General features: G+C 39.9%; 1 protein-coding gene and 1 long non-coding RNA gene across 2 annotated transcripts; both read right to left on the minus strand.

The window, feature by feature from the left end:
• Nucleotides 1-901: 901 nt before the first annotated feature.
• LOC139132297 (tripartite motif-containing protein 2-like) lies at nt 902-3,188 on the minus strand. The gene is made up of 2 exons (XM_070698686.1): nt 3,059-3,188; nt 902-2,688 (listed from the first exon to the last, which is right to left on the minus strand). The coding sequence occupies exons 1-2, from the start codon at nt 3,186-3,188 to the stop codon at nt 902-904; spliced, it is 1,917 nt and encodes a 638-aa protein (XP_070554787.1).
• A 7,631-nt stretch (nt 3,189-10,819) lies between these two features.
• On the minus strand, nt 10,820-15,231 carry LOC139130530 (uncharacterized). The gene is made up of 3 exons (XR_011551895.1): nt 15,104-15,231; nt 11,784-11,837; nt 10,820-11,540 (listed from the first exon to the last, which is right to left on the minus strand). It is a non-coding gene; the product is annotated as an uncharacterized lncRNA (long non-coding RNA).
• Nucleotides 15,232-15,575: the final 344 nt, after the last annotated feature.

The following is a 15,575-nucleotide window of genomic DNA, read 5'->3' on the forward strand; positions in this document are numbered from 1 at the left end:
CTTTTTAAGTCGTTATCAATTGTTCAACGTCATATAAACAATAATTGATGAAGGCGGCGTGAAATTGTCACGTTTAATGAACACCAGTCTGCAAAAATATTGAATTTAAAACACATGTTTGCTTTTCAATTTGTTCATACATTCACATATGGATAAATTGATACTTACAAAGCAATATAATAATTATTTGTTACCAATTGCGATAAGTCCACACTACTTGAAATTTAACCCATAATGAGTTAGAGAATCTGTAAAGTTTACCTTCAAAAAGTTTTCGGTTTATTCGCAAAATAAACTGTACAGACAGCCTTCATGAAGATTGACAATATCAAAGTGCTGCTTATCAATATATTAAAAGAAACAGATGTAGAAGCTTATGGAACAAATTATGAATAATGCCCTTAAAACTTACAGCAACATGAGTCAAATATAGATGGACACTTGCTTATCTATGCATTATCAATATTCGCGATTTTGTTTCAATATACCTACTTTCCACGAATGCGTCAGTTTTCGTTCAGAATTTGATTGTGTCAATTACAAACCATTCTGAAATATGCATACGGAGGAGCGCGACTCATTCAAATATTGCCACACGCAAGGAATTGAATGTTTTTTGAAAGAGTCCACATTTTCTTCATAGATATTTCCAGTATTACATTCATGGCCCCAAAGAAACTCAATAAAATGTTATATCTGTAGACTTTACAGACTTCTTTGCGAGCTTGTCAGGTACCTGAAAGTATCCGGCGTCTACGTTCAACAATGATCATGGTTATTGCAAATTAGAGTACGATTCAGTGTGATGATAGACGGTAAATTTCTTTCCTGGCATCTTCAGATATTAAGCTCTATCTTCACTCTTAATCATGTTTTTTATTTCAGTGATGGAATTTTCCCTTTAATCTGCGAACACTCTAAGGCAACCACCAACGTCATAAGTAGCAACAACTCTGTCAAATAGCTCGTCGCCCACAAGGCACAAACCAATTGGGCTTTTCATGGAATCTTCCGGTTTATCTAATCGGTAGAGGAATTTGCCGTTGATGTCAACTTTCTGAAGTCTTTTATTGCCATACTCACTAACGATGAAGTTGCCGTCTTTGTCTTGAATCACATCTTCCGGTCTGTTAAACTGCCCCTCGTCACTTCCTTTCTCACCAAAGGAACGAAGATAACCTCCATCGGCATTGAATATCTGTACTCTGTGATTGTCAGTGTCTGGGATCACGATGTTGCCTTCCTTGTCTGTGTTTAAGCCATACGGTTTGTTCAGCTGACCTAGCGCAGACCCATTACCACCGAATGATTTCAGAAGCTTCCCATCTTTGTTGTATATTTTGACGTCACTGGCACTGTGATCGAGCACATAGACTCTGCCATTGGTAGGATGAATCACAATACCCTGAGGTTCCTCCAAGTCACCTTCACCAAAGCTTCTGATAACGTTACCATTTTCATCGCAGACAACCACACGTTTATTTCCACTATCTGTGACAAAGATGGTGTCATCTTCCGCTACAGATGCAAATCTTGGGGTTATCTGTCCCTCAATGCCAGTAAAGTTGATGATTCTACGATGTTCACCATACACAGAGAATTCCTGCAACCTTTTGTTGTTACTGTCACACACTAACAAGTTTCGTTTCTTTGTCATGGTGACGCCATACGGTTCATTCAGTTGCCCAACACCATTCCCTTTCATCCCGATTGTCCGAATCAAACCCTTCTTAGGAATCACAGTTACTGTGATTGGTGTGCCTTCTACTGCAGACGTCTCGAGCTCGATACCTGATTTATGACGTGATATTGATATTTCATATTTGCCTTCAAGTTTTCCTTCATGTGTGAGTGAAAATGTTCCGTCCTTATTGTCTGTCACCGCCATATTTTCGGTTTTGTCATCGGGTGATTTCACCTTAGCTTTGATCTCTTCCGGTTCCTCTCCAAGTGCTTTTTGAACACCCTTTCTCTTAAGAGTGATTTGAATGTTTTCTCCGACTTTCACAGATTTAGAAGCCTTTATCACTTCGTACTTAATGTCATGTGTGGATATTTTCCCGAGGGTTTGCTTAATGTAATGTGTGGATATTTTCCCGAGGGTTTGCTTCCCGAAGAAGTCATCTTCAGACTGAAACTCGATAAAGTCGACTTCAACAGGTTCGCTATCAATGTCGATGCTCATAAGTGATTGTATCTGTGACGTCATGCCCTTCTTCGCCAACATCAATTGAGCGGCGTTCCCATGATGCATCAATTTATCAGAAAATTCTATCGCATTGGCTAAATCACTTTCTGTACATGTCAGCTCTTTCTGTTGTGCCTGCAAATTGCTACTTCTCTCGTCGTATACACATTTCAATTCTGACGTAATTTTCTCTCCAGATTTTCGTATCTTGGCGGTGCACTCTTCTATCGTCTTTTCCATGTGCTCGTTCACTTTGTTAGTCTCAGTACGATAGCGGTCTAGGAGAGACTGCGACGTTTCTTCGACCTTGGTTTTGGCCTCACGCGCTGCTACTTCTTTCGATTTCAATTTCTCTGTAATCACAGTCAGGTCTTTCCTGTATTCTGCAGCCGCGTCCTCCAAGTAACGATATTTATGCTCTGGACGAGGATGATCCACGGCCGTACACTCCAGACATATAGCCGACTCACACGTATCACAGTAAAATTTCAATTGGTTGTCTTGGTGACGGTCACAGTACAGAGGTGACTGCACTTTGTACGAGTCATTCGACTTGGAACTATAGTATTCATCCAACTCGACAAGGTGTGTGGTGTGACTTTGTCTGACGAAATCGACGATGTGCCCGTGCACACGGTTTACATATTTCCAAACCGCACTCAATGCACACCTTAACTGTTATCGAGTCTGATTCCTCACATCCCTCGCATGGTTTCTCACCCCTCAATTTCTCCTCACGCTTTCTGAATTGGTCAACCAGGTCGTTCATGAAAAAATTGGTGGGCAACTCAGACACTCCCCCGCCAGTCATGTCATGGGACCGACGACATATTGGACAATCCAACTTCCCCGTTTTTTCGACAAGCTTACCTAGGCACTCCTCGCAGAAGGTGTGTAGACACGGTAGATTTTTGGCATTCTTGTATCTTTCGGAGCAAATGCCACAACAGAGAAAGTTCTCGTCAATCCCTTCTAGAAACTTGGTATCGGCTGCTGCCATGACAGTGCTTTACTAGTCAACAACTTTAATCAACAACCTTTGACTGTACATATGACCCCAGCTCTCCTAAATGGTAACGTGCGCAAAATATTAACCACTATACACGGGCGTCTATATGTAGCACACAACATTATCATATTTCCCCCACACTATTAAAACTAGCTACACCTGTGCATTATACGTTTGACAATTGATATAGCTATGAATTGTTGTACTTACTTTTCAAATATTAAAATGGGCTGTCTTGAATTGGATAACACATTCAGATTGTTTGTGAAGTGCTTATACATTGTACAGCTGTGGGTCCATAGCTGTGGTGTTTTCAGCGGGATTCCTGCCTTTTACGGGCTGATATAATAAAATTGTAAAAGTCAAAACTAGCCCGTAAAAGTCAAGAATCCCGTCTGAAAACACCACAGCTATGGACCCAGAGCTGATACATTGTACAGCTCTATGATTAAGTCAGTTTGTCGTTTTATCCTGTTTTGAGGGTATGTTTGCAGTTCTGAAGATATCACCATGATAACAGATCTTCAAGCCAATAAAGTGATGTTGACAGCTAGAGTGATGAATTTCACTACGCTATGCAATTTTGCTCGTTTGCCTTTCTTTGTCAAATGATTTGCATTTAACAATCCTTGAAATAAATCGATTATATTACATTCTACGCATTTATTATGTTTGTCGACTTTCTACAACACCAACAGACTGATATATTTTGCCAAACGGAGAACACCAAAAGTCGTTCTTCTTTGATAATTGCATTGTGCATATGTACACGCATCGACATCTTCCGTCGAATATAGGGATTTAGTGCCGTTAAGGTAATTTGCACCTCGAAATATAAATGTTTGCTTCAATTATTTTGTAAGGAAAATTTAACCCCTTCCCTTCGAAATTCAGAATAGGAATCTGGGGTCATCGTGCAAAATCCGGTGCAAGAGAAACAAATGACCCCCATATTTACAGGCACTTGAAATTCAAAATCATTGTGTTAACGTAATTATGACTTTTTAAAATGTCCATTTTCAGTAAACATGCGGCGGTGAAAACTTTATTTACACTATAAGCCTCTAAATGAGCCCCCACAAGTGGTAGACCAAAAAATATTGTAAAAGTTCGAGAGCCGAACATCTGTCCCCAAGGCGTATACAACCTCTGCCACATTCTATAAACAATTTATCATTATCATGTACGCCTCTACGGCGAAGAGAAAACGAAAGCTTAATGTACAACTTGTTTAATTCCGAGAGGAACAACTCAATTCTCAGCATTGACGTTTATACCAGGAAAAAGGAAAGGCAATGACTATTGAATAAATCAAAGTGAAAATAAAAGACTCCAAAAGAGGTGCGTGAGATGTTTCAAGCGAATGATTATCCCCGAGATAAACTACCAATGAAAAGCTGTCGGTGCAGATGATGTCATAGGGCAGAGGTGTTGCGTGAACCTGATGGAATAAAAGTTTGAGATGGATACCGAAAGAGAAACTTCCCCTGAGATTAAGTCAAATTTGAAATTTTGGTCAAACCAGTGAATGCAGGTCTGAGCAATAGGTCTGTCGTTGTCCGAGACATATTACTGTGTGGGTGCGCGACTCAACTACAACCATATCACAAGCCTGTAAGGTAATGAAATGATCAATACATTGATTGAGTTGGACTGCAGTTTGTGATTGATTCAGCGCAGTTTAACAATTATCCAGCAGAGTTACTTTTTATTTCATTACCGTAAAAACCGATATCTATATATGACATCAGTATCAGACTAATCACAATGATGTGTGATGTAATGGTTTCGTTCATAGTCATGAAAGACATACTGGTATATAATATTTTCATTGAATGTGACGTACCTCGACCTGTATATTATACTTCAAAGGGCCCGATAGGTCAAAATGTCATTTAGACAGAAGCAATGGAAATGCCACTAGACCTTTCCTCTCCCTCTTTGTCAGCGGCTGATAAATAAACACCAGCGCTCCAGAGTCTGGGTCAGAAGAAAGTTATTGGCCCAGGAAAAGGCTTGTTTCCACCATTAGCAAGCTGAGTATAGACACTGACTGTACCATGCAAACTCATCACCAAAAGTAAAACCAAACGGAAAAAGTAGTATTATACATTTTTGGATTCACCCAACACATAGTGTCTTTTCATGACTGTCTCATGAGGGCGTGTATTTGGAAAACAGTACAGCGGAGCATAATTTTTCTTCCGAAAGAGTTAAAACTTTTAACAGATTTCACATTTCAAGATTTGCACAATGAAAAACTTGTTCTTTACTACGCATTTACAAAATAGAAATAGGTGCAAAATTAAAATCTGTGAAACGCTCAGTGACATAAATTTTGTTTGTATGTTTATTGAGTATTATTGTCTTCAAATTGCAGCTTTAGCAATGGCCCGAGTGCCTGTGGTTAAATCTGTTAAAAAGGATGCTAGCAAAAAAAGACATTTTTACAGTATTCTTCCATAAGTAAAGTGCATTGACAAGGATTATACAGGATGATTCGATGTGTTTTAACGCCGGTGGTGGTAACACTCTCAGGAAAAATGGGTACCCATACGTGTTCCAAAAATTAAGGAAAAGGGGGACTTTTGTCATCATCTATATCCTACAAAACACGAAAAATGGATACTATTTTGCAAATGCTGAACTATAATACTCAGCCCGAGCATATGATATAGTACTGTGAGGAACCAATCGCGTACCGTATATGAAATTAGGGTTTAAAGTATACGTGTGTTCGTGTTTAAATATTTCCTCAAATTGGAAGTGTTTTTGTTGAGATCGTGACTCAGATCCACAGACAGCATTAACATTTAATATACACATCCCTAGGGATGACATAAGTATGATTACTAAAAGTATGCAAAAATCTGCGAGTTTGTATTTTTTGAAGCTATTTTGTCATTTTTGGTCATTTTTTTCCTCAAAACCCCTGGTCAGACAGCTTTGATATTTGGAAGACAGGTCCCTCAGGATTAACTTAAGTGAAATAATTTCATATACCTAGGAAATACACAATTTGTATTTTTGGGGCAATGTTTTGCCAATAATTATGAATCGCTTTAAAATATTCATGACTTCGTATTTTGGCACGATTTTCAGTTTGTCATAGTCTAGACATTTGAGATTTTCATCGAAATGTAGAATTCCTGCAAAAACTAGACGGACGGCGTTTAAGACTCAAGTTCAATGCAAATATTTGAAATGTCGTGGCCGTGGACTGGCGTTCGACGAACTTGACTGTTCCTCTGACCGGAAAGATGAATCGTTTCCGTTCAGTGTTGTACACAGCAAGTCCGCATCTGACCATAGGCCCTTGGCACATTGCTTGGATAATAATCGTATTTAATATGTAGAATGTCTATATACGACTTGATTATTCAATAAAAGAATCACCGTACGTGATATTAGTGTAGGCCTATAGGCCTACATGTTGACTGGCATTATACCTATGGCTGCCTGGCTCGGGCCCGGCGAACGCACTGCATAATCATCAATGTGTAGAATGTCTACATGACTTGATTATTTAATAAAGAATAACGGTACGTGATATTACTGTACATGTCGGCTAGCTTAACCGAGCAGCTGTAGAGCTCTGCAGGGCTTGGACCCGGCTTGGGCCCGTTGTCCACTGCTGCACAGACAGAAAGGAAAGGTGAGAAAGCTTTTCACCACCCGATTTCATAAATCGGCGAAATTCACGAACTCTGAGCGTTTCCGGTGATAAAAACTGGTCAACGGTCAGATGGTTGCATAAACTATCGATCGACTGGCCTCTTTTGCCTAAAATCATACCTTACCCTATGCTACTGGCGTGAAATCGTCCTGAAATCGGCTGGGCACACCAACCCAGCGCCGGCCATTTTGAATCAGCTGCATGCAATGTACTCGTCTGCATACAATCCCTGGCAGATGACGTATTGTTTTTAAATTGCTCTTCTCTCATTGGACGCGTACATTGCATGCAGCTGATTCAAAATGGCCGGCGCTGGGTTGGTGTGCCCGGCCGATTCAGGACGATTTCACGCCAGTAGCATAGGGTAAGGTATGATTTTAGGCAAAAGAGGCCAGTCGATCGATTGTTTATGCAACCATCTGACCGTTGACCAGTTTTTATCACCGAAAACGCTCAGAGTTCGTGAATTTCGCTGATTTATGAAATCGGTGGTGAAAAGCTTTCTCACCTTTCCTTTCTGTCTGTGCAGCAGTGGACAACGGGCCCAAGCCCTGCAGAGCTCTACAGCCGCTCGGCTAAGCTAGCCGACATGTACAGTAATATCACGTACCGTTATTCTTTAATAAATAATCAAGTCATGTAGACATTCTACACATTGATGATTATGCAGTGCGTTCGCCGGGCCCGAGCCCGGCAGCCATAGGTACAATGCCAGTCAACATATAGGCCTATAGGCCTACACTAATATCACATACGGTGATTCTTTTATTGAATAAATCAAGTCGTATATAGACATTCTACATATTAAATACGATTATTATCCCAGCAATGTGCCAAGCGCCTGTGCATCTGACGACAACAGGCGGACAAGGTCAAATCGAACGTCAGTAAATACAAGTGGGGTTAGAGTTTCACACATCCCCCACAATGGTAGGTTTGATTCTCTGACGAAGCTAACCAGGGTCTCTTGTTCAGTGCATTTGTTAGTGACACTGCACTTGTATTTTATTCCTCTTAAAATTTACGTGTTTGTTTTATTACATTTCGCACTACACTCAGTGTGCGAAATTAACGTCGGTCCGACGGTCCGAGACCGACAGATTTCTCTTCGGGCCGAAAGTTTTCAGCAACATTTCGGTCCTTATGACCGACTGGAATTTGAAATAAATAATTAAAATTTCTCCGTCAAGACCTGTAACAGATGCAGCTGATGACTGACTTTGAATCATGTAATTCGATATGTGTAATTCAGACTTGTTGAATGCCATGCACCAATTAATGTTTTCCACCGAGGGAGTGCGGGGCAACAGGGTTGATCGCACTGCGTGTCCTGGTTGTAGGGAATTTGCTACCGTACGCCAGACAGGAGGGCGGTTGACAATGTCGCAATATAGTAATTTTTTATTTTGCGACATTTTACATGCGCGCCGATCGCAGGGATTAGACTATTAAATAGTCTAATCCCTGCGATCGGCGCGCAAAGCACAGTGCAGCTAATTATATTCAGATCAGTATGAATTACGTCCGTGCATGCAGATTCTAGCAATGGAATGGATTGATTGGTGCAACAATGCGATATAATATTATAATAATACTCGTCTAGTGAGTGTACCCCTGGTAATGTTAGCATATCGGTGTTATATGACGACAACACCCAGTATCACTTCACTAGTTCCACACTTCAACTTTTCGGAATTTATAATACAGCCCTTCATTTTATCAAACTGACTCCGTTTTCTTTGCTTTGATTTAATTGAAACGTTCAAAACATAAACGGTTCATAGAGGAGTTTAATATGCTGCTGCAGCAAGATTTCATTGGAAAAATACACATGACAAACGCCGCTCTCATTTTGCTATCGAGATCGAGCGTATAGAAATTGCAGACAACATGAACGGCACACGTCACTCGCGGAAATGAATGCATAATTTCTGATCGAAAAGTTTTGTCTGAGCGATTGCTGGGTCTCATCGCCCTTTGAAAGCTTAAAGTTATTAAATGACTCTGAAAAGTTTGACAGACACTCGATACTGCTGAAAAACATCGCGACACGATCAGTTAATGATACCGTAAAATCTTAAAAGACGCAATTTTTGCGACATTTAGGCTACAGCCCAGGATGACGGTGAGTTTTGCACGCCAGTCGTAAAACGGTAATCATCGAAACAATTTGAAGCCCTATTCTCGGCCTAGGAGAGAGAGTATACAAGACGGATCGTGCAACTCGACAAAGCTGTTACGACAATGCCGCTTTGTTTTATAAAATGTACAACAGTCGACGTTGTGAACTTTGGGTTGAAGACCAACGAGCAAGCAAAATATTCTAGCGGTCCACAAACAAACGCAGCCAAACGTAAACTTGTATGTCGACTGCAGGTAGCACAATTGCGCTGTCGTGTAACATCTAGTCCTTATATCGGGCGTACATGTAGTTCAAAACCATGGAGCTAAACGATACCTCAATGTTTGAAGCAAACATATTTGTCGACAGCACTGTTCTCGTAGTAGATTTTTGTCTTAATGTCAATTTATCTAATATGTATACCGTATACTATTTTAATGAAAAGACTTGTATGAAAAAACAATCTAGAAAAAGTTACGATACTTGTCCTTTTGATTAAAAGTATAACTTCATCTGTTTCTTCATGAATGCAACAGAGGCCACATTTAAGCATATTTATTTTTGAAAAATGTTGAACTTAAGTAATCCATACGTCATATCAAAATACAAACCAGTTATTTTTTCCCTTCTGTTTTACATTATAATAAAAGGATGTAGTGATCAATGTTTACATAAAAAAATTATTCATACACTCCCCTTACTCATGACTGTTTTCAGGGTACTAATTAAGCTATTCACTCACTCTTCTACCACTCGTGTTGGCTAATTTCAGAAAAGATTTTCAGCTCGCCAAACATTTCCAAATCACAATATCACATGCCCTAGTGTAGTGTACAATTGATAAATCCATGCGCATGACAGTGAGGAAGATAAGGGCTGTGGTCTTTTTCAGATTCCCGATCATGTAGTTGAATGATTCATGATCATTCACTTACACTATTCTGCTATCTATGTGAATAATATTCCTTTGGAGTGAATACTTGCTGACTCTATTAATAAAAGGACATGGAAAATTAAAGATTACAACATTCAAAAGCATAGTATTGGTGGAGAGAGTGTTGACTCTAATGGTAATAAGGTCGTTAACAACTGCATTTACTGAGGACCGGCAGTTTTCTGTAAGGACCTGAAGCTTTGGCTTGGAGCAGGTCCTTATGACCTGAAGCTATTTTCTCTTAATTTCGCACACTGACTACACTCGGTAACATTTTAAAAATTGACCATATTCTGCGTGATATCCATCCTCAGCTGCTGTAGCCTTTCCCAACAGAAATGAATTTCGTTGTGGCAGTTAAGTCAATTTAAATGATCAATATGGGCGCACAATATGAAGATTGTCGTGTCTCCTTCAACACCAAATGATACAAGCGGTTATTTTACCAAACCTTCATCAACGCTTTTTTCACCAGTCATGACCTATATGATTAACGGGGCGATTTTTATCTGTAAATCTTCATTTTGCATATATTTGTGACCGTTTTATTGATATTGCTTTCCTCAAGAAGTTACGTCTTAAATTAACCATCCAAAATATGTTTGTGCATCGTAAACATACCCAGAGTGAGTGCTTTGGAACAGTTTTTTTTAGTTATCTTTAAAGATCGAAAATCTTACCCTGTGACCACCTATTGGCGCGATGCCGTTGTAACGTGATTTCAAACACCGATGAACTGCAAATGGGTTGCAAAACTCTGTTGATTGTTTAACAGACATTGATATCATTACGGAAAAGTGCTGACCGCAGGTACGTTTCATTTGTTGACTCAGGATACGCCGGTAACAGAACGACAATAAATGCTTTTTGCAAAAGAACACAAAATGTGATCATGTATGTAAGTCGTGACGTTTATTTAGATGACAAACGCTGGATAAGAAAAATACGCTCTTCCAAAACAGCACCATCATCAGTTAAGTAAATTTTAGTCATTTTTATTCATCAGAATTAGTTATAGGTTTACTAAAAGGATAAACCGATAGTGATTACAAACAGTCAACGAATATCAGTTCCTACAAGGTCATCAGATAATCTATACGTCATCTTGAAAGCCAGGCTAAGAGTGATTGACGTCTGACAACTACGCATGCCCCAGTCCGCAGACCACAATCCCTTCAACTAGTCACCGAACAGTCAATATTTGCCCCGTATGAGCTGCAAGTCACGAACGAACGAACGAACGATCAGTCTTTATTGAAATCTATGATCTAGCCAGATCTCAAAAACTCAAATCTAATGTTGCTATTTGTAATTCAATAAGATAAAATACTCTATTATAATCATTGAGTGAGTTGAATAAACCAACGTTAACCTTGTGATAACAGTATATTCTGGCTGCTTATTCTCGCCATCACCAAAGAAGTGCAGGGTTTCAATATTGCAAACGAGCGTTGAAACCAATCGACACAACCCTACTTCAAGAGGGCCACCACAGTTGCATCAGCCAATCCTGGGCGGCTTTGCAACTTTGCCGTTCTCGTCAGTGTGGATCCGTACTCTGGTCTCCACGAAGTCACATGTTGTTCCACAGTCTGGTGGGATGATTTGGACCTGTGATAAAGATTTTCGGAAGTAACATAAAAAGTAAAATACGAAACCCCTCTGGATTCTCGGTTTGAATGAAATATGACATCTGAAACTGTACTTAACATGTATACGTGGCAGTGATCAAATTCACAGAAAGCAATATGAAAGCAGCAATTTACAACAGTGCACATCATTAATGAGAAAAAGCAGCAATTTACAACAGTCGTGGATTCCAATGAAGGCTCGAAATTTTGGAATAATTCTCACCTGAGTGACATCAGGACGTTCTTTTTCAATGATCTTCTTTGCTTCATCTGCGGTCTGTTTTGAAACACAGAAACGAGACAGGAAGCATTTTATAGTTTGTAAGTTTGCTTTCATTTTAGGATAAACCTAGCGCATATGATTTTACGAACTCCATGCCCCCCCCCCCCCGTTCACATATGGAGCCGCAGAAAACCTTGTTCAAACTGTGTCGTAACAAAGGCTCAGATCGCCAACAATTCATGACGAGCGAAACCTGTGTACGGCGCTTATCTGACAAAACGGGCTTATCTGACAAAACTCTTTTTAGCAATGGGCTGGGGAGTCACTTTAGCCAGCGCACTACATGCGCGCGGTACATGTCGCTTCGTATGATGTTGTGTACACGGAGTGTGCCAATTTAACATTAATACGAAGTCTTCTATACGAAAGATTTTTGTTTCTGTAAACTACACTCTCAAATTGTTGACATGTAATTACTGTAACTATTTGTTATCGTGGTTTTTCTTCCATCGGCCGGGCTCGGGCTCGCTCGCTCACTGTACTGTATAGTCGAGAGGGACCGTGGTCGAGACCATGGAGATAACTCCGTGTTGCAACATGTAGGTGCTTTTTTTATCATCCACTTGCATGTTTATTGAGTATAATTTATGTACTTAACTGGCAAAATTAGCAATCGAGGAAGGTGATAAAAACAAAAACATAAGTACTCTGCTTGCCATTGTGGTGATTTTGATACTCCCGCCACCGTGAGAGCGGACGACCTCATGTGACCTCGTGCTCTCTCCTCCACCCCTTAAGACAGCCTCTATGTGTTGATCGATGTATACACAGTGATTAATTGACATGCTCGGCGATTTTACGCAATCAATGAAATTTACTGTATTTTTTAACGATTATATGGCTATTTTGTGATATTTGTGATTTTAGACTGCTCTAATTAAGATTTCGTTTGTGTGTTTTAACAGACGAAGTATTGTGTGAGGGATTACTTTCCACAAATGAGTAAGGCTACAAGCAGTAATTAGTTATTTTTGTCAGATAAGCACGTTTTGTCAGATAAGTATGGAAGACCGGTCACGACATGCGACATGCGACCTGCGTCTTCAAAACTGCGACCTGCGTCCTGCGAGTTTGAAACATACGACCTGCGACTTCGGCATTTAGACCAAGGTGTAGGCCTAACCTGCGACTTCACAACAGCGACCTGCGTGTTTGTCAAACTGCGATATCAGTCTTGATTTGTTCGCACCATTGCTCTGAACACGAGCCTGAAAAACACGAGGGACACCATTGCACTATATTAAAACAGCCGGTTTACCGCATTCTCGCGACCAGAGCATTATTTTCGCACCGCTGGCCTACGTATACGCAAAAAATCGGCCAGCGAAAGAATTCAACCAGCGATAGAAGTGCATGAAGCTGTGACGGTAGAGAATTCCACAAACGAAGAGCACAAATTTATTTTCCTTCTTACGAAAGGCAAACCGATCTGAAATAATGCAATAGCAATAGGGTTTTAAACGTCTACATCAGTGTTTAATAGTTTCTGGAACTTTTCTGCCTACATGATCTAAATATTATATACACACAAAAATAATATGTACATATTATCCTGTTTTACAGTTTTAACTCGCGTTATCTATAAAGAACTTGAGTCGGTCTCTGGCTATTCATGGTTAGCAAATATGTTTGCACTTCTGTCAATATCAGTATTATTTTAACTGCTTTACTTTGCATATGTTATTTGTGTAGACAAATGTAGTCCGAAGTTAACCAGTAAGAATATTTTATTTTTCCAACTGAACAAAAGTTGGATCAATTCGATTTTTGACGAAAAGTAAAAATGAAATTAGACGAAAAGATGGCAACATCCGATGATCAATCACTAGAGAATTGGAACAAAACTGGAAATGTTAGAAAATGAACGACAATAACTGAAAATTCGAATGTTTGCAATGACACTGACGCAGTATGATACAGGGGGGACAACTGATGAATTAAACAGACAGCTAGATGGTTATACCACAGTGAAATGAGGATAAATACCAGAGATTTCTAAAAATCAAAAAGTTTGTCGATAACATAAGGAAAGAAGCGAGGTAAGGCAGACGAAGAATATCTAAAATAATTTGAAATTATAATATAAACATATAAATGCCTAGATCACGTAGCATATTATTTTCCATGCATTAACACGTACTGTCAACATTTCCGTCATAAAATTATCTCTCCAGATGAAAATGAGTGAACTGGTGTGTACATGAATTGAGTTTTGCCAGACTTGGTGAACGATTTACCAAAGCGAAAGCAATGGCTTATTAATTGATCGATGTTGAACGTTAAATCTCCTTTCCACGTTTTACCCTTTGAGCGCTGTAATTTTCTCCCACCAAAATTTTAGTGCAAAATTTTACCAATTGTATGAATTTTCTGTAATTTCTTGATAATTTTGGACCAAATCGACATCACATTTCATTGGCTACAGGTTTTTCCCAATTTTTTTGCAAAAATTGGAGAAAAATTGACAGGGGTTTATTATATAAAGGGGACAAAAATAGACTTTGGCGCTCAAAGGATTAAAGTTCACGCAAGACGCCTCCAATCTAATACTGAGGAAAACACCATGAAACGTTACGTGTTGTTGTCGCATGTCGCAGTTGTGAAGTCGCAGGTCGCAGTTTGACAAACACGCAGGTCGCTGTTGTGAAGTCGCAGGTTACACCTAGGTCTAAATGCCGAAGTCGCAGGTCGCAAGTTTCAAACTCGCGGGACGCAGGTCGCAGTTTTGAAGTCGCAGGTCGCATGTCCGCATGTCGTGACCGGTCTTCCCTAGATAAGCGCCGTACAACGTGAGACCTTGCTGGGCTCTTACAGCGCCTCTGTTGTACTTCGACGCCAAGCGTGACTTCGAAGGATTTTTTTGAAGTGGCGTTTTAGGGCGGTACAATGTTGTACAAACTGTGTCGTGGTGTGCCATCCCATGGTGTTAACAGTAAAATGCAACGATATACAACACATTACTGGCTTACGTGCCATTTATATTGTATTGCAAAATAAAATATGGTAGAAGCAAGCACTGGCGTTTATATTGATTATAATCGATTTATGGCCAGTTAGGGTTAATCTCGTTCAAACATGTTCTCCTTCAGTTGTCATTTATGCCATATAGTAGATATATCGATGTAACGATAGTTCATGATACTTGACATGCAAAGGTATCTGTAAGACTGTACTGTCGCATGTTTACGCCTCGGGTTGCAATCCGTGGTCACAGGAAGTTTGACATGACGATGTACTATTATCAGTATCGGCTCACTTACCTTACCGACGAGCTCTGGCCACTCTTGCATGATTACAGCAGTACTGTGGGTAAACGTCGAAATTAAGGAAGATATTAAAAGCAAAGCACAAGCTGGTCTTGATAGGCTCATTCAATTGAGGAACAAGGAGGTTGATTCAGTTAAGTGCTGCACCAGACTCTGGGTCTGCATATGTCACTACGTGAGACCTAATTTGATGGTAACAGCGCCCTCAAATAAATGAAAGGTACAGTCTTTTCATATCTTTTCATAGGTGAATGCCATCTATTGGGCTTCTGACCGCGGAAATTCTCGAAATGCGAACTGACAACTTTCCGTTTTAGCTACATAGCTATTGAATCACTCTTTTTATGTGTGAGGATATTTGACTTGACGGTTTTGACTGTGATGTCTTCGCTAGGTGAGTGGGTGCTGTAGGTTGTGGGTTCTAATCCGATCGAAAATCTGATGAATATGATGTATGTATTCTTGT

The sequence above is a fragment of the Ptychodera flava genome, chromosome 4 (genome assembly GCF_041260155.1).
Source record: "Ptychodera flava strain L36383 chromosome 4, AS_Pfla_20210202, whole genome shotgun sequence".
Taxonomy (NCBI): Eukaryota; Metazoa; Hemichordata; class Enteropneusta; family Ptychoderidae; genus Ptychodera; species Ptychodera flava.